This window comes from Mustela erminea, chromosome 11 (genome assembly GCF_009829155.1).
Source record: "Mustela erminea isolate mMusErm1 chromosome 11, mMusErm1.Pri, whole genome shotgun sequence".
Taxonomy (NCBI): Eukaryota; Metazoa; Chordata; class Mammalia; order Carnivora; family Mustelidae; genus Mustela; species Mustela erminea.
Window position 1 is genome coordinate 6,000,749 of NC_045624.1, and position 26,183 is coordinate 6,026,931.

Sequence of the window (26,183 nt, forward strand, 5' to 3'; positions counted from 1 at the left end):
GGGATCGAGCCCTGCATCGGGCTCTCTGCTCAGCAGGGAGCCTGCTTCCCCCACTCTCTCTGCCTGCCTCTCTGCCTACTTGTGATCTCTCTCTGTTAAATAAATAATAAATAAAATATTTTAAAAATAAATAAATAGATTGACTTTTCCTACCGTTCAGTATAATGCAGGACAGGGTTGCTGGGTTGGGGGAGGGTACTAGTGAGGGGCTTTTGTTCATCAAAGCTTGGCAGACTGGAAGAGAAATGCCATTGCTGTCCAGGAAGGGACAGGATCTCATATACATTAGTAAAAGCATCTTAAAAATTTTTTTTTAAAAGGGAGGAGAGCAAAGCGAAGGGAGCGATCAGAATGAGAGTGGAAGGCCGGGAGCTCACTCTTGTACTCGGCACAGTCCCAGTACAGTTCCTCAAGTTAAAAACAGAAGGAAAAATCTGAGTATGAATAATTGTGTTCGAAGACAGTTTTTTAAAAAGAAACACTAACACTGCGTTTTCGGCTTTCAGGGGGCATAGCCTGAAACAGAAACAGTGCATAATTTCATAGAAATGAGGTAACAGAAAAGGCTGAGGGAGAAGTGAGGGGTACTCAGAAATAGCAGGGGGCACTGGAGCCCTCACGCATTATGCAATGACGGGCTGGACCAGATGTAACCCTTCACCAAGGAGTGGGGCAAAGCTGACTGACGTCTGAGCGACAAATTAAAAACTGTAGGCCTTGGACATATCAAGTGCTGGAATGTGACTTAACAATAAGGAGTTCCTGTCACCGAGGATTTTATAATGTACTTAGATATAGAGGCAAGAAATAGGAAGCCGTGGGTCTGGGTATGCAAAGAATGTCACGGAATGAAACAGGAGAGGCGCTTAAGTCAGCCTTGGCTCGGTCAGAAAACTTTACTCAAGAATATGAGGTGTGGGGGACGCCTGGGTGGCTCAGTGGGTTAAGCCTCTGCCTTCTGCTCAGGTCATGATCTCAGGGTCCTGAGATCTAGCCCCACATGGGGCTCTCTGCTCAGCGGGGAGTCTGCTTCCTCCTCTCTCTCTGCCTGCCTCTCTGCCTACTTGTGATCTCTGTCTGTCAAATAAATAAATAAAATCTTTGGGAAAAAAAAAAGAAAAGAAAAAATATGAGATGTAGGACACCTGGATGAATCAGTTGGTTAAGTGTCCAACTCTTCATCTCAGCTCAGGTCTTGGTCTCAGGATAGTGGGTTCGAGCCCCGTCTTGGGCTCCTCGCATATGAGATATAAGATGGATCTTAAATCTAAGTGATGAGTTGGAGCGGCCATCCACAGCATGCGTGTGTGTCTGGGGAGGAGGGGAGGGCTGCGGCAGGAGGACAGGACCCTGGGGTGTGACCATAAGAGTAAGAATTGTGAGCGGAGAGTTACATGGAGGCCATAGAATGAACATCTTTGCTTTAACTACCAAGGAATTTGGACAGTTGTGAAGCACACCATGATTGTATTTCTTCCTAGTTTATTGAGTGTTTCATCATACATGGGTTTGGCTCTTGTCAAATGTTTTATCTGTACCTATTGAGATAATCATGTCCTTCATTCTATTAATGTGATAAAACACACTGATGGATATTTACGCATTGAACCAATCTTGTATTCCCAGGGTTAAATCCCAGGTATACATATTTCTAGATGGTCCTTACTTCTCATGGTCTACACTTCTTTTTATAAGTTGTTGTATTCAATTTGCTAGTATTTTGTTGAGGATTTTTGTCTAAGTCCAGTTCTTGGCGTGGGCCTCAGTGGAGTGTGTCACTGTTTCCAATGTAGGTAACCTGGGGAGAAAGGGGGTGAGTCGCCAGCGGAGTCAGCAGTGGTGCCCACAAGAACCTCATTGCCCACAAGAAACACCGGAGGTGTTTGGCGGATGCTCCAGTCCCCAGGAGACATGGCAATATTGAGAACCTGAAGACTTGGTGACCAGTAAGTCTGAAAATCATGCCTGATGATAACAGGGCCTTCCAGGCAGTTACTCAGCAGAGGATTCACATCAGGAAAAGAAGAAAAGCATGGCAAGTACCACATGGCGGGTCACAGACATTTTCAGGAGCTTATATAATTCATCCTTTGGGGAACCTCAGAAATACACCTGAGGAAAACAAGCAAGAACTTGCAGGGGCTCTGGAGGACCGCTTAAGCAGGAAGAGTGAACTCTAGGAAAACATTCATTATGTAAATGACCTCACTTTAAACTTACCGTAGCCTTAGCACAGACAAATTACAAATATATTTCCAAAGACTATATTTGGGACATAACACCTGATCCTGGATCAACCCCTATTAATCTGGGGATCAGGAAACACAGGCCCACCACCACAGCACCCACTAGCATTTACGAAGACGGGGTTAGATAAGAAGAGGAAAACAGGAAATGTTTGTAGCTGAAGTATCACGTTGTTCACAGGTAGATCTCACACCGATCTGGTAAGCACATCTTGTGTCTGTTCTCAGAAATAAACGCAAGAATTATAACCACGAAGGCTCCTCGTTAGCATCTCATTGTCCCTTCTGGAAAACTGGAGGGTGAGCTGTGCTGATGTCTCTGTGTGCTGGGGAGAAGCGTCATAGCAACAGGGAAAGCTGGGCCCATGGGTCCATGGCACTAACCGTTGTAATGATACGATAGGAAGATGAGTTTTTTCCCAGATTTTCTATCTTCGTCATCAGCACACTTTTTTTTTTTTTCCACTCTGGAAGTTAAACTCACCACACATGCCACAGTCTGCACAAGGTCTTTCCCAGGGCAGGAAGAGCGAGAAGAGGACGTGAATGGGGTCCCCATGAGGAAGGAGAGGCTTGGGGGGAGGCTAGGGACATCGGATGACCCCATGTGACAAATAGGTACATATGCAGGGCATTCGGGCAATGGAAACACTGTGAATAGGGGAAAACCACCTCCTTAGAAGTTACTTCTCCCACTGTCTACTCCAGAGACAGCTGGAACATCTGGACATCCTTCAATATGCCACCTTGATCACTCCATCAGGGTCTCTCATCTGCGTCCTACTGGCGGATGGGGCCCGATCTTCTTTGATTAGGCAGACTGTTCTGTGTAGTGTAGGACATTTAGCAGCTTCTCTGGTCCCCGCTTACTACATGCCAGTAGCAACCCCCTGTTGTGACAACCAAAAATGTCTCTAGAGATTGCCAGACCTACCCTGTGGGGCAAGGTCATTCCCATCTGGGAGCCAGCCCACTACATACCTCACTGAATGGGCAGGATGAGCAACTCATGGCCAGCCTTTAGTGGTCTTGCTAAGGCACATATGTTTGAGAGACTCTTAGCGTCTTACCAGGATCTCAGATCTGTAGGAACGAGAGTGTGGGTCACACAGACAGAAACAGAAATGAAAGCCAAGGCAAGGGAAATGAGAAGGGACAGTGGAGGAGGAAGACCATGAGTTGCACGCAGCCCAAGGTTGAATGCAGTGACAAGGGCCACAGGTCATCCTAGAAATCTTCCTCTTTTAGTTGCCTCACAGGAAGAGAGGCCCAGTGGAAACCTGCAGGAGCTGATCTCTGAAAACATATGAACAAAAGGCTCTGCAGGGAGCGTGCCAGCCAGCTGTGACAGCTACGAAGGTGCACCACTCTCGAAGGTTCTCCCTTCAAGAAAATTTAGTCAAGGGATGCCTGGATGGGTCAGTTGGTTAAGTGTCTTCCTTTGGCTCAGGTCATGATCCCAGAGTCCTGGGATCGAGTCCTGCATCAGCCTCCTGGCTCAGCAGGGAGTCTGCTTCTCCCTCTGTCTGCCACACCCCCTGCTTATGCTCTCTCTCTCTCTCTCTTTCTGACAAATAAATAAAATATTTTAAAATTTAAAAAAAAAAGCAAATTTAGTCAAGTAATCTTTGACAAGGAAGCCAAGAATAAATAGGGGAAATGATCATCTCTTCAGTAAATGGTGTTGGGATACCACATATCTGCATGCAAAAGAATGAAATTAGACTCTCATATTATTCAAAAATTAACTCAAAGTGAATTAAAGATTTAAATTCGTGACCCAGAATGGTAAAACCACTGGACGAGTGCTCAGGGAAATACTCCCTGATCCTGGTCTGGGCAATAATTTTTTTGCACAAACAACTAAAGTAAACAGACAAGTGGGATAATATTAAAGTAGAAAGCTTTGGCACAGCCAAAGAAGCAATTAACAAAATGAGAAAGTGACATACAGAATGGGAGAAAATATTTGCTTACGATATATCTGAGAAGTTACTATCCAAAGTTTATGAGGAACTCATACAATTCAACCCACACACCAACAAAAAGCAATCTGATTAAAACATGGACAAAGGTCCTGAAACAATATTTTTCCAAAGAAGACATACAAATGGCCAGCAGATACATGAAAAGATGCTCAACGTCCCTGATCACCAGGGAAATGCAAATCAAAACCACAATGAGATACCACCTCACATGTGTGAGAATGGCTGTTATCAAAGGGACAAGCTATAACTGGTGTCCACGAGGAAGTGAAGAAAAGGGAACTCTACACACTGTGGCGGGGATGTAAATTTGTGGAGCCACTGCAGCAAACAGTGTAGGGGTTCCTCAAGAAATTAAAAATAGGGCTGCCTGGCTGGCTCCATCAGTGGGGCTCGCGACTCTTAGTATCTGGGATATGAGTTTGAGCTCCATGTTGGGTGTAGAGATGACTTCAGAATAAAATCTTTGATTAAAAAAAAGAAATTAAAAGGAGAACTACCACGTGATCCGTCAGTCCCACTTCTGGGTGTATAGCCAAAGAAAAGCCAATCAGGATCTTGAAGGAATTCTGCACGCCCCGTCCCCGCCATGTTCATTGCGCGTTATTCACAAAGCCAAGATGTGGAAGCAACCTCAGTGTCTGTCCACAGATGAATGGATGAAGAAAGCCTAGTGTATAGAGACAATGGGATATTCTTCAGCCATTTAAAAAAAAGAAAAGGAAATCCTGTCCTTTGTCACAGGATGGATGGATCTTGAGGGCATTACGCTCAGTGAAATCAGTCAGACAGACGAACACTCTATGATCTCACTTACACGTGGAATCTAAAAAAAAAATTCCAACTTGAAGAAACAGAGTAGGATGGTGGTTGTTGGGAGCTAGTTGGGGAGGTGGGGGGGTGGGAGGTTTTAGTCCAAGGGTGCGAACTCCCGGCTATAAGATGAGTAACTTCCGGGGATCTAACATGCAGCACTGAGAAAAGAAAAGAAGAAAACTTCTCTCTGCTCCAAGGAGGACAGTTAGCCGGCGGCCTCCAGCTGCAACCCTTTCAGGACCTACTTTAGCTTCTGGGCCAAAGCCATGCCCTTCCCAGGCAGCCCCCCGCCCAGGGCTGAGCACCAGGAGCCGCCAGTGTCTGTCCTTGCAGAACGCCGTCGCTATGCACCAGTCTTTGCCCTAGAACTCCCTATTCAGGTGGCCCCGGCTGGTCCAGGGTGCTGCTCTCCCCATCAAGCAGTGCCTGCCCGCTTTCCTTGGGCAAGTGTCAGATCTGCATCACAGTAGGAAAGCTCTCAGCCCCGTTCTGCTTCCTCTTCAGCCTTTAACAGCTACTACCTTGTCCCCTGCCCCCAGAGAAACCTCTTGTACTCCTAACTCCCAGCAGGTGCCCCCCAGGGGAACCAACATAATGTCCCACCCCTCTAATGTGGTCCTAAAGGAAAGGGGAGATGGATGTTAGGTCCCAGCTGGGAGAAGATGTCCCACGGCTTAGCCCACACATCCGTCACCTAATGCAGCTCCCAATGCCATGGGTAGTGCCCTGGGCTCTGTGCCTGCCTTCCAACAAAAGGGAAGTTCTGGGAAGAGGCACAAAATGCCTTCTAGACTTTATTGCTCCCATGCTCCTGGTTCTAACATATTTGTCCTTGCTACACTGAAATGCCTGGACTGTGGGGTTCCTGAGCTATCACCCATTCCGAAGGTCCTCATGCACCAAAGACACAAAAACCTCCCCAAAGTCAGGGTGTCTATCAACATCTGCATTGCCTCTCCATGGCGGCGGGTTCTTCCCCAAGTCAGAAAAATAGCAACCAGGAGGACGTGGATGTGAAATTATTGAATAATTCACCTTTATTATTTCATTCAACCGAATGTATTTATACACACATTTTCCAGAACTTGTCTCATACAGGGTTAGGGAGAGTACAACAGTATTAATGGCGACAGTCCGGGCTCTGATGAAGAGGTTAAACTTGAAGGCAGCTGATACCTTCAAAAAGCAATAGCAGATGACAGATCCTGTCCTCAAAGCATACACAGAACAGTTCACGGTGATAACATCCGACCGCTTACCTGGGGGCAGACCCCACAGTTCTCCCCTTGCTTACTGCCCACACGAAGCAGCCCTCAACATCGTCCACTCAGCCTCAGCAGGATACCCCCGTCCCAGACCCAAGAAGCAGCTGGAAGTGTGGAGGCCACAGCGGCCTCACACTCCCTCCCCGTGGACTTCCTGACGTGAGACTCAATAAGCCCTTAATGTGTTCAAGACATTATTCTTTGAGCTCTCTGAACTTTACCCTAATTTCTAACCCTTGGGGATTAAAAAAAGAGAAAAGTGCAAAGGAGTTTTCTTTTCTAAAAAGTTTAGTTAGTTAGTTAAATTCAATTAATCAACATAGAATGTATTATTTGTCTTAGGGGTACGGGTCAGTGATTCCTGAGTCTCATACAACACCCAGTGCTCACTACAACACATACTCTCTCCAGTGTCCATCACCCAGGACAAAGGAATTTTCAATAAACTTTTCTAGAGGCAATCTAGACTCCTACATAGAATTCTGGAAATTGAGGCGCCTAGGTGGCTCAGTGGGTTAAAGCCTCTGCCTTCAGCTCAGGTCATGATCCCAGAGTCCTGGGATCGAGCCCCACATCGGGCTCTCCACTCAGCAGGGAGCCTGCTTCCCCCTCTCTCTCTGCCTGCCTCTCTGCCTGCTTGTGATCTCTGTCTGTCAAATAAATAAACATAATCTTAAAAAAAAAAAAGAATTCTGGAAATCTGCAATATTGGCTAATCTTGGCAATTTCACCATGTGTCTGAGTTTTGTCCTGCTCTATTTCACGGCGAGGATTAGCAATAAAGTCTTTTGAAACCTCCTAGACTCATGTTTATTTCCTAAGGGACAAGAAAGAAGAGTTGACAGGGTCTCACTTTCCATTCAGGCCTGGAAAGAAGGGAGCACTAAGGAACAGCCCCCTGGTGAGGAAAGGAACCTGCTGGCCCTGAGTCATCTTGGGGGTAGGGGGTGTAGCAGGGGCTCGCGGAGGTTTGCATGAGTCCAGCTTCTCCATTCTGCCATGCCAGGAGTTGTCTGGATCTGCATCACCCCGTCCTTGGGCAGGTTTCTGTATTTGACCCCAGGCTGGCCTTGGCCCTGGCCTTGGCCTGAAGCCACTTTACGTACTCAGGTGAGGTGATTCATGTGACTTAATTCTGACCCTCAAAATCACCGAATCTCTGAAGCCTCTTTCTAGAATTCCCCCACCTAATTTCTTCTTTCTCCTTTAGAGAGGAACCTGATGATTTGTTTACCCACAAAGAGCTGAAGCAACCTGGGCTGAGCTGCACATGCCTGCCAGGGTCCTGGAGCCTTCCCCCACCCCACCAGCCCTACCGCGTTCCGTCCCCAAGTGAGGGTGGCTCTACCTTAGAGAGACTCCCACACACGTCTGCTGCCTACAATAAAATCTCCTTCAAATTCTTCAGTAAATTTGTGGGTTTGTGCTTTTCCTGGGCATTTTTTTAAAAAGATTTTATTTATTTATTTGACAAACGGAAATCACAAGTAGGCAGAGAGGCAGGCGGGGCGGGGCGGGGGGGGAGAAGCAGGCTCCCCGCCAAGCAGAGAACCCGATGCGGGGCTTGATCCCAGGACCCTGAGATCATGACCTGAGCTGAAGGCAGAGGCTTTAACCCACTAAGTCACCCAGGTGTCCCCTTCCTGGGCATTTTTAATGATTTTGCTGACTTTCTCCCATTCGTGGGGACCCCCTGCCCTCCGTGGCTCTTTATCAGCTTATCAGCCATTTCCAGAAGATCTGTTGCCTGGTTTTCCCTGGTTTGGCCCATTTCTCTGTTATTAGAAGCACAGACTCGGCCCGCCCCCACACACCTTTTAATGATGTTCTTAAGAGTTTTGTTATCTGTGCTCTGCACATACTCTTCAGGTCCCCTGACTCAAGATCTTCCTTCCAAGTGAACAGCACGTTGTGTCCTTCCTCTCCGAAAATGCTCTCCAAGTCCTTCACTGCCCTTTTGTCCTCCTGAGTGAACCATCCCAGCTGGAACACCAGGACCAGAACCTTGTTCCCTTCTTCACAACAGGACAAACAGCCTCTGACCTCCTCCTCCAGCTGGGACAGACCTCCCTCCGCACTGGTCGTCAGGTAGAGTGAAGGCGTGTCCACAACCACCACCTGCAGCCTGCCCCACATCCTCTTGCTGCTCTGGCACGTCGAGGTCACCGCCTGTGCTTGGAAACGTGAGCGGAAGTCGGGGTCCCCAAGGATGGTGCTCCCGGTGGCGCGCTTCCCCACCAGCGCAGTGCTCAGGGTCTCTGTTGAAAAGAAAGCAGGAAAGATGGATGACCACGGGCTGATCTGGGGGCAGTTTTCAAAGCGCTGCCAGATGCCATGGCAGAGGATGCTCCGAGAGCACTCGGGCCACCCTCTGACGCAGCAGCTCTCTGCCCAAGCATGGTTCCGGACACGCGCTCTGGGAATGAGAAGCATGACTTGGACCACCATCTCTGCCCCGTGCGCACCCACAACATGGCACTGTTCCTACCTCTGAATTCACCCCCTCCTTCTGGTAACTTCTCTGACTCCCTGGCACCTTGTGAGGGACCCTGCCTTTACTTCCCACCGTCTACTCAGCTGCATCCAGACTCCAGATCTCATCCCTTGGTCTTCTGTTCCTGCTGCTACGATGTCTTCCTATTGCCAACTAATGCTAACTGCCGCAAAATCTCCTTGATGCGTTTGAGAAATTACTCCACGGAATTGACTGTTCGTGAAAAAGCAACTACATATACCATTGACAGATTCCTCGTTCCTTCATTTGGATCACCAAAAATTCACTTCTCATTAAAACCACATTAAGCTGAATTGTGTTTTTCACTGATGCGTCAAAAGGCACTTCGTGGTTATAATAACAAACACACACTCACGCTGTTTTGTGTGGTGATGATGGAGAACAGATGTCCCTAAAAATTGAATGACAGATGCTAGAGACCTGGCAGTGGGAGCTCGTGGGGGCTCCTTATGACTCTCCACCTGTACTGTGGTCTTTCTCTTCTGCACTGGCCTTTTCACTGTTCTCTCCATCATACGTTCTTTGCCGATGTACCCATATCCACCTTACAACAAAGAGGAAGGAAAGCCTACCCTGTGCTCTTCTAGGGCAAATTATTGCATTGCGTATCCTGAACCCACAGTTTCATAGTTATGCTTACAGGATTCTAGATCCATCTTCCAACAGTCTCACATTTGTCATGGATTTCAGTCCCTGCTTCCACACCCTCAGAGCGGGTGGTTCTCAAAGACCTCCACGATCGGGTCTATGATGGCCGTCCCATGTCCTGTAGAGGTGTGAACCCTCCGTGTCCATCATGGCCACTCCCTCGGCCGGCCCCTTGAGGGGTAGGCTCAGTCCCATTTCCCTGCTGGAGTTTTCTCTGAGGTGTCTTCCAGCTTTCTGCCAGCTGCCCGAACCCTGCCCACTCTCCAAAGTCCATTACAAACTGGGCTTTCTCCACACAGACTCTCCGGACCTCCCTGCATGTCTCCACTTCTTGAGCCGGCTCCCGAGCACCCGGCCCTCCGTGAGGACTGTACAAGGGCTCCTGAGCAGACACAATCTTCTGAATCTGTGTTCTTCTCAGGGGAGGGCGTTTGAAGTGAAGGCAACGGGTGAGTCATGTTGACTTGGAAGAATGTCAGCTCAGGGCAATGAGCATGTAGCACCGAGTGCACGGGGACGTCTGCTAGAGCCGTGGGCGGTGTGGCTGGGCTGAGAAACCCACCTAATGCCGTGTGAGGACTCGGGCTGCCAGTCCCCATCCTCCTCTCTTCAGAATGGCCTCCCCTCTCCAACGAGTGAAGAGTAAGGAACCAAGAAGTCAAGAGAGGGAGAAGGAGGGAGTGTCAGAGTCGGCTTAAGAGGAAGAGAAGAGTAAACCAACTTTCCAGAACCATCTATCTCATCATGAGCACTGAGTCTTGAGCCGCAGGCAACAGATACACTGTGGGGAGAAGAAGAGATTGGAAAAAACTCGCATCTAGAAAATGATTTTAGACGCTGTGTACCTTCCCCTGTGAAGCTGCAGGGCCTGCCCCCATTCTGTTGCAATGCCCACAACTGTTTGCAGGAGCTCGCCTGCCTGGCTCTGCTCCTCTTCCCTCGTCACTCAGCAGTTGAAGACGAAGTACCGGTCACTGCACACGTCAGTGAGGTTGTAGAGAGCTTTATTTCTGTGTTTCAGGAACATCCGTAGATTCTGATCCCCGAGGTCTTCTTTCCTGGTGGAGAGAATGATCAGGTACTTCACAAATTTGTCTCCGAATCTGGCCGGGTGGCGTCCAGGACCGCCTCATCTTTCTCGGTGAAGGAGCCCAGCGGCATTACCAGCAGGAGGGCGAGGGGGCACCCAAGGGCAGGTCTCTGGAGCTCCGTTTTAAGGTCCCTTGAAGACGAGATTTCTGGAGCATCGTGATCACAGCTTTCCTCTCTCTCCAGATTCTGCTCGCAGACACAAACCTCTGGGGGGCTGACCCTTCGCTGAATTTGGTCTTAAAGACTCGATTCCGCAGAAGGCTGTTCCCAGCTGCACTCTTCCCAGCTCCACGCTTGCCTACAAGCAGGACCTTCAGCTCCGGTGGCCCAGGGTTCAGCTCACATCCTGGGGCCAGAAGTGGCTTCTCCTCTTGCCCAGGGGGAAAAAGAGCAGATTCAACATCTCCCCTTGTAGCTGAGTTCAGAGATGCGGGCAGATGTTCTGCTTTCTCATCCTTGTCGGTTTTTACAGAGAAGGCCGGTAGTGTTCTGAGCAGCAGGACACTACTCCCGGTCAGGAGCTACCTCTCTGAGTCAAAGCCGCAAAGGGGCCCATGAATAAATGAAGAGATAATGTAAAAATGGTCACGATTTCCCAGGAAAGTGAAAATGTTAAACTTGGCCTCATGAGGTCTTGGTCCTTAGATTTCCTTTCATTTTGCTACCAAAGGTAAGTGCCTGGGCTGCGAAGTCCATGGATTAAGCAGAACAAGGGAGACTGAGTATAAAATGCCCCATGTGGGATGCGCCTGGGTGGCTCAGTTGCTAAGCATCTGCCTTCGGCTCAGGTCATGATCCCAGGATCCTGGTATCGAGCCCCACATCAGATTTCCTGCTCGGCGGGAAGCCTGCTTCTCCCTCTCCCACTCCCACTGCTTCTGTTCCCTCTCTCGCTGTGTCTCTCTCTGTCAAATAAATAAAATCTTTTAAAATAAATAAATAAACAAACAAACAAATAAATAAATAAAATGCCCCATGGAAAAAATAAATGAATAAAATAAAATAAAATGCCCCTTGATAGTATATTTATAAAATGTTATACTGCTCAGCAATCAAAAACAAAAACGAAAGAATGAATGGATGAACTATTGATATGTAACATGCGTGGATCTTCAAAACATGCTAAATGAAAGAAGCCAGACACAAAACACACACTATGGGGTCTCACTCCATGAAGTTCAAGAACAGACGAAATTAGTCTATGCCGCCAGAAGTCTGGATTCAGTTCCCTCTTGGGGAGATGCAGCAGAAACTTGGGAAGTGATGGAAATGCTCCAGATCTTTTTTTTTTTTTAATTTGCTATTTTTTAAAGGTTTTATTTATTTATTAGAGAGGAAGAGAGAGCACAAGTGGGCAGAGCAGCAGGCAGAGGCAGAGGGAGAAGCAGGCTCCCCGGTGAGCAGGGAGCCGGATGTGGGGCTCCATCCCAGGACCCTGGAATCATGACCTGAGCTGAAGGCAGACACTTAACCGACTGAGCCACCCAGGCGCCCTGGAAATGCTCCAGATCTTTATCTACCTGGGGGTTACAGAGCTATACACTTAAGATTTGTGCATTTTACTCTATGTTAATTGTATGTAGATAAGTTACTGTAGAAACCTGGGCCACAAAACTCTCTCCACACACGTGCCCTGCACCCACCACTACTCTTCTATCCAAGGTCAGCGCCAGACCTTCAGGCTGAGCAAAGGTCAGGGTCAGCCACTTCCGGGAATATTCAGGGACTGAGGCACCCCGGGCACTATCAGTGTGGATCACTCCTGGGCCTCTGAGCCGCAGGTCTGGGAGGTGGAATGACACACTTTTAAAGAAAACCATCAAAACACAGGTGACAGCTCATCCTTGTTGTCTTGGGAAAGCTCCTGCTTTCCCCAAAATCAGCTCACACAAGTCTGCATCCTACCAAGATAAAGTGCCTTCCAATGCCCTCATTCTGAGGTATCCCCAGTTCTCCATGGCGTGCTATTTCCTCAGGGCCACGAGGAATCATTTGGGGACATAACAAGCAAGTTCCAGGAGGTCTTGACTGAAGGGCATCAAAAGAATTTTAAATCCCTACTTTTGCCTGAGTCCACATGTCTCTGGCTAAGTTTACTCCTCTGTAAGTGAGAATAATGATAATACCACCCTCTTCATAGGGCTGTTAGAGGAATAGATGTGTACAGTTATCATGAGAATTATATGCTGGGAAGATTGAATTATTTATATATTTTCCAGTACATAATGTCAATTGTGATTATCATTAAAATTGAAATTATAATAGTTATTATTATTATTCTTAGGGGAATTCTATGAGGACAGAGATCTCAGCTGTCTAATTCACTGCTGAATACTCAGTTCTTGCACAGAGCTGGCCCAGAAGTAACCTAAAAGTCCATCAATAAAGGGACAGTTGACTTAGTCATGTACGCCCCTTACCTTGGACAAAATTGCACCTACGAAACAGAACAAGGAGGCTCTTACAGGGACTGACTCGTGAGGGGTGCAGGATGTATCGTTAGTGGCGATCATTACAAGGATTCTGACCTCCCCCAGTGAACTCCACAAATGAGTGGAATCACCATGAAGGTGATTTCTGCTTTCCCAGGGGGAGTCAACATTGTATAGTCCTGGATCCAGGGCCAGAAAGACAAGGCTGAGTCAGGAAAGAAGCCATGGAAGGCAAGCCCACCTTCATAACATCCAGGGAAGGCCCAGGACACCCACACCATGTCCAGAACCTACTCCCAAGTGTTAGGAGTTCCCTAGGGAACAAGCTGCGGACACCAACCTAAGCTAGGCCTCCAGAGTACATCTCTGATCCTACTTATCTAATTTTTCCACCTCATTTTGGCTCATGATGCATTCAAAAGGATACAGATGTAAGCTTGCCATTTTTAAGGATCATTCTTAATGTGTGGCTTGTCCCCCTTCTGGTCGTGGCTTCATTCATATAATCCTAGAAAATAAAGGTGGAAATGATGCACAGGGACCTAAAATTTCATCTTTTTGCAAAGTAAAGAAATGGAGACACAAGTATATAATTCAGAGTAATTTAATGAGGACGGTGTGGTCAGATCAAGGCCATGGTCATGTTCCTTGTTGGCTTTTGCAGACCCGTCCACAATGTCAGTCGAGCTTTAGACCCCACTGCCGACACTACAACAGGCTTCCCAGAAGTATGAAGATGGATCTTGTTCTTGCTCAGAGGAGCCGCACAAATGCCATCTAACCAAGGTATGGAGCCCGAAGCTCTAACTTTCCTTCTCGCCAGTCTCCCAACAATAATGGCAGTTGCTTTCCAAGTCTTCCAGAGTTTCTGCTGTTCTGGAGAAAATCCAGAGGCTTAAGAAGCTAGCCCAGTGATGTCTGGAATGTCCATCTGAGAGACCGAGGGAAAGGAGGAGATTGGGCGTGAAACTCCTACACATCTCTGGTGTCTTCTCCCCACACTGCGCCCCCAGGATAGAAATGAAGCTGTTTCTGACGTAAGAACCAGGGACATTTGGAACTTTCCCCAACCAGGTGGGCAAATGGAACCAAACACACAATTGGTATTCCCTTCCCCTGCCTGGTAAAGCAGACAAGCTCCCCAAAATTTAAATTGTCATGGAATCAAAAGAGAGGGTAAAAATTACATACAATCCTGATGAGTCTGCTATTCCTAGAAGCGTCCAATACTTTATTTTAACCCTATTTTTGTTAAATCTCCATGCCAGCCAAGGAAATTTTCCCTCTGCTTTCTTACCCGGCCTTACCCCAAGCTGTGGGTCCCTCTGCCATCCGTCTCCCCGGATCCTCCCCTCTCAGCTCTGACCCTCAGACTTCTTGCGTCTTACCCGGCACAACTCAAATGCTTTCACGTGTTTTAAGTGCCAAAGGTTGTTGCAGTGCAAATGTGTATGATCTAAAAAGTAATAATTTTTAAATTTCTCACCCACTGTAAAAGGAGCAGCTGCTAATTAACATACATCCTTCTGTGTTTTTCTAAGTTTATACGCATACACACAAGCATATATGAACACACAGGGAGACTTGGTAGGCATCTTGCTCTGCAATCTGCTTCAGAATATGTCCTGTACAGCTGTACAAGTCAGTCCCCATAGATCAGCTCTGTTTTTTTAGGATGTGCTATTTGCTCCAAGGCATGGACATGGAACATTCCATCCTAACGTAACAGTTCCTTTACTGGTAGACTGTCAGGTTATTTCTGGTTTTACTATCTCAAGAGATGCCATGAGAAGTACCCTTACACGTACATCTTTACGTATGTGAATGTTTTATTTCTGGGTAATAGTCCTAAAAGTGGGAATCTTGCTGAGTCTCCAGGTTGTTAATGTCCTTAATGTCTCCATAACTTATGTGAACCTTATACACATCCATAATAATGCTAATAACTGTAAGGTTTTATAGGCGAGATACATATGACACCAGGCAAGATAGGTGCAAGGCAAGGTTTATTAAAGGCGCTCTTGGGGGAAGTTCCGAGACTCGGGAGAGGAGAGTTAGGGAAGTCGCACCCGGGAGGGGGTCAAGTGGGTCTTTTATTTGGGTTAAGACAGAGCATAGGTTCACAGCCATATAAAGATAAGGTATTCGGGGTGTGGGTTCACAACTGTATATGGTAAGGTATTTGGTGGTTGGAGGGTAGGGAGAGTCCTAATGTTCCTGTTTCCTACGTGGGTATTGGTTTACTTATGGTGACATGTCCTTGGCATACGTCCTTCCGGCGGGAGAGTCATGGGTAAAGGAAGAGGGCGGCCTGGAAGATGGCGGCCCGGCGACCATTTATTTGTTCCTCCTGCGTTCGCGGAGCCGCCAACCCAACAATAATAATAATAGGGGCAGCTGATAATCTCTGAGATACATATTATTATCTCTGTTTTATGGAAGACAAAAATAAGATCCTGGGTCAATAGAATGGAAATGAGTTCCGTCCCTCAGGGAGTCTATGGGGAGGCAACCACCACAAGTATATTCACAGCAATCACTTAACTTGCCTGCTGGTGGCCACGGGAGGAGCGCCATGATGGAAGGAGGGGCGGGTGGTGAAGACGCGCTGAGGAAGTGAGTTCATGCTGAGGGAGATGGGTACACAAAAGCAGACCTGGCACGGGGTCGGATGGGAAAGGGAAAGTGTCCAGGTGGACCAAATCACAGGTAGGACGCTCCAGAATGGACATGAATGCAAGTCAAGGACCACAGGGAAGGCCAGTGAGACCAACACCTGAAGAGCAAGTTAGAGGGTTAGGGACTGGCTCAGGTCGGGGATTCTGAACTCAGTCTGAAGATCAGTGGACAGTCACCACCACATTTTAAACAAGAGGGTGTCGTGTTCAGGGTACAGTGCACAGAGCTCATCCCATGCTCTGATCCTCTCTGCAGACATTCCTGCTCCAGACAGCCTTCAAGAGACAGAAGGATGGTTATAAAGGAAAAAGAAGGAGGGCAGACCTAGGAGATAAGAGAGCGACGAGTTCTCTGGAGCCTCAGGGTCCTCATCTGTAGAACAGGGTACACAGAGCGCTCGTGAGGAAGTTGTCTGTTCATGTGTCTGGGACTCAGTAGGTGCTCAATAATTGTTGCTGTCCTTCTCACCTCCGTCCTGTCGGGGCTTCACGCTCACCTGCTGAGCAGGGAGCCCACTTCTCCCTCTCCCTCTGCCGCTCCCCCTGCTTGTACTCTCTCTTTCTCTGTGTCAAATAAATAAGTAAAATCTTGAAAAAAAAAAAAAAGAAATTAAATAAGGGCCCCTGGGTGGTTCAGTGGGTTAAGCCTCTGCCTTCAGCTCAGGTCATGATCTCAGGATCCTGGGATGGAGCCCTGTGTCAGGCTCTCCACTCAGTGGGGAGCTGCTTCCTACCCCCACCTGCCTCTCTGCCTGCTTGTGATCTCTCTCTCTCTCTCTCTCTGTCAAATAAACAAATAAATAAAATCTTTTAAAAAAGAAATTAAATAAAATATGACTATGGCTCTTGTGTATGAAATGGATTGAGGGTAAGGCACGAGAATGAAAGAGGGGAAGGTTGTTTGTAAGACAGGACAGGCGAGAACCCAGGCTGGCTTGGGTCGGACGGGGCAGTGCGAATGGAGAGGCGGGACTTCTGACCACAGAGGACTTGATGAATTCTCAGATATGAGCTGCCAGCTGGTAGCGGCAGCAAAGCCGACCTCTGGGTTTACGTTCTAAGACCTGGTGAGCAGCACCACCATTTACCCAGCTGAGAGGAAAACGGAAGTCTTAGAGATTTCAGAGGGAAAACCAAAGGTCTGGACGTGTGAAGTCCGAGGTCCTCTATGAGAGCCAACTGGAGCTGTCGAGGAGCAGTCGGATACGGGAGCAGGATTGAAAGGAGAGACCTGGACGACAGCGATGAATCTGGAAGCCGTTAGCGGTCGGCGGAGCTCAGAGCTGGAAGGCAGAGTTGAGGAAAGCCTAGAACCATGCCCTGAAGGTGCCAACTTTCAGAGGCTACGCGAGGAGAGCTCAGGAATCTCTGGCGTAGCCCACAAGGGAAGGAGTTAGAAAACAAAGAGTGTAGTTGTATTGAAGCCAAGGGAAGAGACGGTCCGTTTGTGTGTCCAGTGCTGTGAGGGATAAAGTCAGGTGAGAACTTGAATGTATCCGTTAATTTGCCAAGAAGGGTAATATGCAAAGCCCTGTACCACCTGGTGCCTCATGTTGGCAGACCACAGATAAATATCTCTTTAAACAAAGCCTATGGTCCATCACACGGTGCCACACCTCCCGTATCCCTGCCCGTCATCCACCCAAGAGCTCTAGCAACAAAGATCCTTGTAGACCTTAAGAATATCTTACCACGAATTCATGGCTTTCGTTTCTGAAGGTCACGATTTATGGTCCTCCATTTTCATGCAACAAACCCTGGGCCCGGTACAGGAGCCCCCTCACCTGATGGGCCACTCCTCCTCGCTTGCCCCGTTGGTCAGAGCACAGTTTTGGCCTCCGCAGTTTTCAGCCAGCTCCGGGAGGTACCCCTCCCCACTGACGTAAGCTTGTAGGGCGTCAAACTCCAAATCATCCTCCTGAGTGAAAACGGTAATGATGTACTTCTTGGTGTTGGCTCCAAACAGCTCGTGGATACCCGTGACTGCCTCCTTGTCCTCCGCCTTATAACAGCCGATGGCAATTACCAGCAGCAGGACGTGGAGGCTCCAAGCAGCTTTCAGTGTTGCGTTGCTTGTCTTTGGCACAAGAGATGGAGGAGAAAATGTGGGGGGTGTCGATGACCACAAACTTCCCTCTCCTGTGGACCCCTCGCTCTCTGGCACGTTTTTGTCACCATCTGGACACAAACACAATTTTGCCCAGAATCATGTTTCCTGGGGCGCTTTTCTCCTGCACCACTCTTCCCCGAGAGGAGAAGCCTCAGCTCCGGCTCCGGGTCCTGATACGGCCCCCGTTGGCTCTGCTGGACAAAAACAACACACCCATGTGGAACACAGGAGAAGTCAACAGAGGGGTAGCAAGAAAGTGCATTCTTTCTAGTTCTACCCCAAGGACTGGGGCTACTGACGTCAACTCAAACTAGATTCGGATAAGCAATCCTGTTTCCCAGGATCCTCTCTGTTGCTCTTGTCTCCAAAGTAAATCCGTACGTAGATGTCACACACGGCTGGCTAAACCGACAGTCCCTTCTCTCTCTGTACGTCCCCCACTATACACACTGGGGTAGAAGCAGACACTATGAGAGAATAAGGTCCCCTCCCTGAGATGTCCATGTGCTAATCCCCGGAATCTGTGGCTACGTTATGTTACATGGGAAAAGGACCTTGCCAATGTGATTAAGGATGTTGAGATGGAGAGATAATCTTGGATTATCTCTTGGACCCAGTAGACTCACACTGTAAGAGGTCCTTCAGAGAGGAAGGCAGGAAAGTCAGAGTAAGAAAAAGGAGATGGGAGGACAGAAGCAGAGGTCAGAGAGTGAGAGCGATTTGAAAATGCTACATTGTTGACTTTGAACGTAGAATAAAGAGCCACAAGTCAAGGGGGATGGGGGCAGCTTCTAGAAACTGGAAAAGGCAAGGAAATGATTCTCCCACACAGCCTCTGGAAGGATCCTGCCCAGCACCTTGATTTTAGGGCTTCTGACCTCCAGAATTATAAAATAAGAACCTGGATTGCCTGATCGTGTGGCAATCTGTTATAGCAGCAACAGAAACTAATACGCACTCTTTCCCAGCTTCCTTTCAGCTGGAGTAACCATGTGACCTAGTTCTACCCAAGGACAATGAGGGAACATTTCCTTGGGCTTTCTTCTTATTTGGAATGTAAATGTGATATCCGGGGATCCCTGAGTGGCTCAGTCGGTTAAGCATCTGCCTTCAGCTCAGGTTACGATCCCAGGATCCTAGGATAGAGCCCTGCATCAGGCTCCCTGCTCAGTGGAGAGCCTGCTTTTCCCTCTCTCTCTCTCTGCCCCCATTAGTGCTCTCTTGCTCTTGCTTTATCTCAAATAAATAAATAAAATCTTTAAAAACAATAAATGTGATATCTGAAATCACAGCAGATATCACGAGGCAATGAGGTAACCAACCAGAGAACAAAAGGCCAGCGTGCGCCATCACACTGAAGGAACGAAAAGCAGAGAGATAAAAGAATTCCTGATGACATCACTGAGCTACCAAAATATCCTTGACATCACCTTTTTTTTTAAGATTTATTTATTTATTAATTAGTTTTTAAAAATTTATCTATTTGACGGAGAGAGCAAGAGAGAGCCAGAGAGCACAAGTGAGGGAGAAGCAGGCTCCCCGCCAAGCAAGGAGCCTGACGCAGGACTCGATCCCAGGACTCCGAGGTCATGACCCGAGCGGGAGACAGACACCTAACCGACTGAGCCACCCAGGCACCCTGAGATCACCTTTTTGTTAAGCAAACAGCTGATATGCTAAAGATCTAGGGGCTGCTACTCAAAGCATGGTTCACAGGCTGGCGGTACTGCCAGTAACGGAGGCCATGTCAGCAGTGCAGAATCTCAGTCTGAACCCAGACCTCCTGAATAAGAATCTGTAACCGAACAAGCTCCAGATGCTTCTCACGAACACTCAAGTTTCAGAAGCACTGGTGTAAGACACCATTAGTTCAAGATTAGCATTCCCAGCTGAATCAGGACCCACTTGAGGAGCCAAGTTTCCCAGCACCATTTCTTGAACAGTCCCGTCTTTTTCCAAATGACTCTGTCAGATACCATGTTCCCGAATTTCCACAAGTCTATTCCTCAGTTGTCTGTTCTGTCCACTAAATGCTCACTCAATCTATTCCTGAACAAGAAAATGTTACTTACTAAAACCAAAATGACTTAATATTATCCTACTTAAGATACTTAAACCTTCATTACGTGATCAAGGAGGTAGGTCCCCCTTGCTATTGTTCAAAACTGTCACACTCTTCTTGGCTTTTTAATCTCCTGTAGGACTTTGAAAATCATTTTTCCTTGTCTTTAAGAAATCCCTTTTGAAATCTAGAATGCCATAGCATTGAATGTGTAGCTTAGTTTTAGAAGAACTGACATGTTCATAGGGTTCTCTTTTTGTTGGTCAGTTTTAAACATATTCTAATTTCAACCATTAGTTCTTTTTGATTCATAAATTTGGAGAAGTGATTACCAAATTTAAAAATGTATTGGGAGACTTGCTATATTTTTATTTATTTCTAATATTATGACTCTCTGGCCAGAGAACAACATCTGTATAAAATGTTTGTCACTGGTCAAGATCTACTTTTTTTTTTTTTTTTAAAGATTTTACTTATTTATTTGACAGAGAGAGACACAGAGAGAAGGAACACAAGCGGCGGGGGTGGGGAGAGGGAGAAGCAGGCTTCCCGCTAAGCAGGAAGAAGCCCGATGCGGGGCTCGATCCCAGAACCCTGGGATCATGACCTGAGCTGAAGGCAGACACTTAAAGGCTGAGCCCCCAGGTGCCCGAGATCTACTTTTTTTTTTTTTTTTTAACACAATAAAATTTTTGTAAATGTTTCACGCGGGCTTAAAAAGAATGTGAGGCTGCATTTGGGGATGCCTTTCCCGATCAGAGACCCCACCTCAAGTCTAGCCGCTGGGCTCCAGGTATCCAGAAGGTCCAGCACGTCCTTCTCCGCACCGGTCTCCTCTCTGTCTGGAAAACTCCTCATTCTTCACCACTTAGCTGAAGTGTCACCTCCATGTCAAGCCTGTCATCATTTTTCCAGATTGAACTGATCACGAGCTCCTCACTGGACTTCTGCAGTGCCACTGTCACTGGTCCCCTGCTTCCATCCTTCCGGAGCCTACTGTCCTTCAGCAGCCGGTGTGCTCCTACCAAAACAAGAGGCAGGTAATGTCCTCCGTCACTCCAAAATCCCCCAATGCCTTCCCAAGGACTTGAAGTAACGGGCAAAGCCTTTGCAGTGGTCGACAAGACCCTACGCAATCTGGGCTCTAGCTGCCTCTCCAATCCCACCCCCCACCCCCCTCCACCTCGCTTTGTCTGGTGCAGTCACATCAGCCTCCCTTCTGATCCCCAAACATGCCACCTTGGGGCTCTATGCTGATTACTCATCTGAACTAGAACATTCTCCCCCCAGTGTTGTGCAAAGCAGCTTCCCTTCCTTTAGGTCTTTGCCATCTTGTCCCTGTAATGCAGAAGGCATTCTGCAGTCATCCTATAACTGAGGGCAACCCTCCCTGCTGCCCCACCAGCACTTGCGTCCCCCTCCCCCATTCTATTTTTCTCCCCAGCAACCACCACAACCACCTTTCACATTGCGCATGGACTTGCTTATTGCTTTCTTTTTTGTCTTCCCACCACTGAAAGGTAAGTCCCGGGAGAAGGAGGACTTGCCCCGGCTTATTCACCACATCTACAGCTTAGAGAAGGCATTTGCTGCTAAGTACCTGCCTGTGACAGAGTGGATGGCTATGAACTTGAAGAACAAAGACCGGCAGCTGAAAGACCTGAAGAGGGGGATGGGAGAGCCCTGGCTGGGAGAAGCCAGGAAAGGCTGTGCGCAGACTCCTCCTCCCAGAAGCCCACCATGAATAAAAGGCAATGGACTTAGTGGGGATCAGAGAAGCTACCACAGATGGAGGCCTGGGTTGGCGTCTCCGGATCTCCACAGGATGCAGGAGGCAAAGCTGCCTCCCCTGGACACACACCTCAGAGCTGTCACACCAAGGAGAAACAGACTTCTTGGCAGCTGAGGTCTAGTCACCGCTGGGACGCTCCCAAGAGTACCCCGACATGTGTCTGAATGAAGAGACCCTCCCCCAAACTCTCCATCTCCCTTAATCTCCTTGACTTGGCTCAGGATGCTGTTCCTATCTGACAGAATTTACTGTGTCTAGCTTCTGTGTTCTCTTTTCTCTCTACCGCTCTTAATAGGAAACTCCTTAAGCGCAGAGACCGCTCCTGCCTTGTTCTGTGTCCCGAGGCCCCACTCCTGTGCCTGGTACGTAGCATACACTCCATAAACGTTAAATGACTGATTGTAGGGGAGAGGAAGAAAGGAGGAAAGGAGGAAAAACAGTTTTTAGGAACGAAGAGGGAGATAAAAGTGACATCACTTTTTTTTTTTCATTTCCATTCTGCTTTATTAAGTATTTATTTTATTTTCATCTTTTCAAAAAAGATTTTATTATTTATTTATTTATCTCAGAGAGAGCATGAGCTGGGGGAGGGGCAGAGGGAGAAGCAGACTCCCCTCAGTCCATTAAGCCTCTACCTTTGGCTCAGATCATGATCCCAGTGTCCTGGGAGGAAGCCCAGTGTCCTTTTCCCTCTCCCTCTGCCTGCGGCTACCCCTGCATGTGCTCGCTCTCTCTCCCTCTGTCAAATAAAATCTTAAAGAGAGAGAGAGAGAGAAATCTTATATTGTATCCCGAGACAGTGAAGTGGTATTTTTTTTTTTGTACATCAATTTTTTTAAGTAAGAAAAAAAAAATACACTAGTGGGTAAGTAGGTGAAGGAAGCAGACACCTCCAGCAGGTCTGAAGAAGAAAGGAAATTATTTCCCACCTAAGCTCCGCTGTTTTACACGATTGCCCATCCTAGCGACTAACTTAGTCTTTGCTAAACTCCTAGCCAGGCTGCTATATTGAACCAGGACGCACTTCCCCGTGTGGACAGTTGCCAACCTGTAGCATTTTCTCCCCAGGATATAAAAACACATTTAAGGACAAACAGGAGCCAACCCCCCTCCCTCAGTTCCCCTTTAGGCTGCCCCCCATCATCTCCCTGACCCGTCTGCAGACCCCAGCGGGTTACTGGAGAGGGAAAAAGCGAACTTCCTCTCCAGAACTTCAGTTGCGACTCCCCATCCGCCCTCAGGTCTCAGGATAGAGCCCGAGGGGGGCGTGGCTTCAGCCATCGGAGCAAAGCTCCCAACCGTGTGGGGACCTGTCCCACATTAAGGGGCAGTTCGCACCCACAGAAAAAGATGGCCAGAGACGCTTCCAGAGCTCAGTCTGGGGAGGACTCCGTCCCAGCCCAGCGGGTCAGTCATCAGGAGGAGGAGACAGAGTTCAAAAGTGAGAGCCCGAGAGGCTTCAAAGTAGATAAAATCAATCTTGTTTCTGGCAACCACTGGCACCTTCAGTGCTAAGTTAACGGGACCCAAAAGTGCATGGGAAGGAAAATACTAGAAAAGTGAACCTGGAAGACGGGGGTCCCACCTGCTAGCTTCGCAGGGCGGCTGGGTGGCCTCCCGCGGGCTCCCTCCCACCCAGACCTGGCCCTGCCATCGGTCCCTAAGTGGGGTGGGGGCGCCCCGCGAGGACGCCCTCCCCCTGGAAGGCCACGACCCGCGGGCCAGCCGCCGAGCCTCCCCGCCCCCCACTCCAGGGCCGGGCCTGAGCGCTGGTGGCCGGGAAGCCCGAGCCCGATGCCCGCCCTCCAGGGGACCCCGCTGCCCGCCCTGGCCGCCACGTGCCGCGGCCTCGACCCGGCGCCAGTGCGCAAGCACCTCGATCCGGTCCCCGCGTGTGTCGCAGGCTCCGTGGCTCCGGGGAAGCCCCCGAGGACCCCGCGGCCAGCATGGAGAGAAAGCAGCGGCGAGCACCGAGAGGTCTCCGCTCTGATGTCCGCTGGGGTGGGGGGTGGCGTTGGCACCGGTGCCAGGCTGGCGCCACCCGGGACCCGCGGGAAGTAGCGGATGCGCGCGCGGAGGCTCGGTCTGGAGGGGCGGCGCCGGGGCTGGAGCCCAGGCCGAGCTTCAGGAGGGTCCCCAGAGAGGGTCACTGTGCAGGGGCCACCCACCCCGGGACGGACTCGCGGCGCCGGCAGAGGCTGAACCCGGCCAGGGCGGGGACCGCGCCCAGCCGGCGGTTCTTCTCCAGGTGACCTCCGCCACCCCGACACCAGACCCCTTCCTGGACCGCGGAAACCGGGCAGACGCTGCTTTCTCTCTCCCTCTCCCACCTCCGGCAGCTCCTCACACCGTTCCAGGGGGACCCTTCAGCCCGACCTGGGGAGCGCGCCGCGTCCTGGCGAAGAGACTCCTTCCTAGAGCAGGGGAAGCGCTCGCAATGCTAGAGCTCCCTGGCTTCCCACTCGTTTGTAAAAAAAAAAAACAAAAACAAACTTTTTTTTTTTTTAAGATCTTATTTACTTATTTGACAGATGGAGATCACAGGTAGGCAGAGAGGCAGGCAGAGAGAGGGGGGGGGGGGGAACCAGGCTCCCTGCTGAGCAGAGAGCCGGAGGGGTCCTCGACCCCAAGACCCTGAGATCATGAGCTGAGCCGAAGGCAGAGGCTTAACCCACTGAGCCACCCAGGCAGCCCCATAAAAGAAACTTCTGCGAGTGATCATGGTTTCCGAAAGCCCCCTACTGCAGAAGGCAGTCGAACGCTGAGCCTTACTTTATTATGGTTTTTAAAAAGGCAACACACGCATAACATTACATAAATTTACCATCTTAGCTATTTTTAAGTGCACAGTTAGGAGCCTCAAGTACATTCCTTGTTGTCCAAAGAGCTCCGCAACTTTCCCATCCTGAGACAGTGAAACTCTGTTGCCATTAGCCTCTAGTTGTCCTCCCCAAGCCCCTGGTAACCACCTCCCTACTTTGTTTCTTTTCTTTTCTTTTCTTTTCTTTTCTTTCTTTCTTTCTTTTTTAAGACTTTATTTATTTATTTGACAGCGGGAGAGCTCTCTGGAGGGGCAGAGGGAGAGGGAAAAGCAGGCTCCCAGCTGAGCAGGGAGTCCCTCGCAGGCACCACCCCCTGGGGGCTCCTCCTAAGAACTCTGGGATAGAAACCCCGGCCAAAGGCAGATGAGTCACGCAGGCGCCCCTCTCCTTTCTGTTTCTACGATTTTGAGGGCTTCATATGCTTCCTATGAGTGGGATCAGACACTGTTTTTGCCCTTTTTAGGTCACGTCCTGGAGGGTCATCCCTGTGACAACACGTTTAATGGGAAGGTGGAAGCTGATGGTCCTTGGACTGGAGCTCCCACCATCACACCAGCCTTGGTCTTTGAAATGTCTGAGGTGGTGCTGAGACTTCCAGAGGGAGACTCGGGGAGGGGGCAGGGGGGTGGCGCTGAGCTGGCTTTGAGGGGCTGCTCTGTCCTAAGGGGTCCACCTCCCCTCTGGGCTGGTCTTCATGTTCCCCCACATTAAGAAACCAAAGAAAACCTGGAGATGTGGCCCTGCCCACCAAGAACTTGAGTCTGCACAGGCCACATCTTGGTGAAAAGAGTCTCTCCCAGGGACTCCTGGGTGGCTCGGTCAGTTAAGCATCTACCTTCCAGCTTAGGTCAGGATCCCAGCATCCTGGGATCGAGCCCGTGTCAGGCTCCATCGGAAGTCTGCTTCTCCCCTTGCCCCTCTCTGCTCTTTCTCTCTCTCTCTCTTTCTCTCTCACTCACCCACTCACTCAAAAACATAAATAAAATCTTAGGAAAAAAGAAAAAAGCAGCCTCTCCCCTTCCCCACCCTATTTACACCCCTAGTGAGAAGGACCTTTCTAGAAACAATCCCCACCCCTCTTTGGGGTGCTAGGTCAATTCACATAAAATCAATTCATTACCCTTGGGGCAACTAATACATTATATGTTAATAAAAGTAATTAAAAAATAAAAATAAAAAAGTAAATGTGTACTGTCGGGAAAATAATCAGTTCATTAAAATAATCAGACAAAAGCCTTCAATCCCACCTTGCGACCATCCCAGCTGTGTCCCCCAGGAGTGAAGGTCAGTTCAGGGGCACAGAGTCACAGCCTTGTGGACTATCATTTCCCCAAAATAGAGAAATTAGGAAATTAGGAAACCAGGAAAAGCTCACTTCTTCTGAAACCGGAAGCATTTGGGGAGCATTCTGAGTAAAACCACGGCTTCAAATAATCCCTCACTGATTTAGCAAGCTATCTGCTGAGCTGACCATTTTTGCAAAATGATCTTTCAGCACACGGGCTCCTAGAACATTGAATTCTGGGGGGAAGGCTGGTTGGGCTGGCATCTAGGGAAGGATGGGGGTTTCCTGCCCCCTAGTGGCTTTGTGGCTAATGACAAGGGCGGTAAGACCACTTCCAGGCACTTCTCCCCGTCAGAGGAGGTGAGGAGGGAGAGGGCTGGCCTTCCCCAAATCATATAAGCCTGGAAGACACAAACTATGCAAACATCTACCGGC

At 48.8% G+C, this 26,183-nt stretch overlaps 1 protein-coding gene across 1 annotated transcript; it reads right to left on the reverse strand.

The window, feature by feature from the left end:
- Positions 1-1,762: 1,762 nt before the first annotated feature.
- On the reverse strand, positions 1,763-19,533 carry GIMAP8 (GTPase, IMAP family member 8). The gene is given in 11 exon segments (XM_032305807.1): positions 1,763-1,798; positions 3,317-3,329; positions 7,962-8,181; positions 8,184-8,728; positions 10,312-10,533; positions 10,640-11,071; positions 16,939-17,136; positions 17,462-17,722; positions 17,724-17,905; positions 17,907-18,091; positions 19,515-19,533. Coding segments are annotated over 11 exon segments (2,313 nt in total).
- Between the last annotated feature and the right edge of the window lie 6,650 nt (positions 19,534-26,183).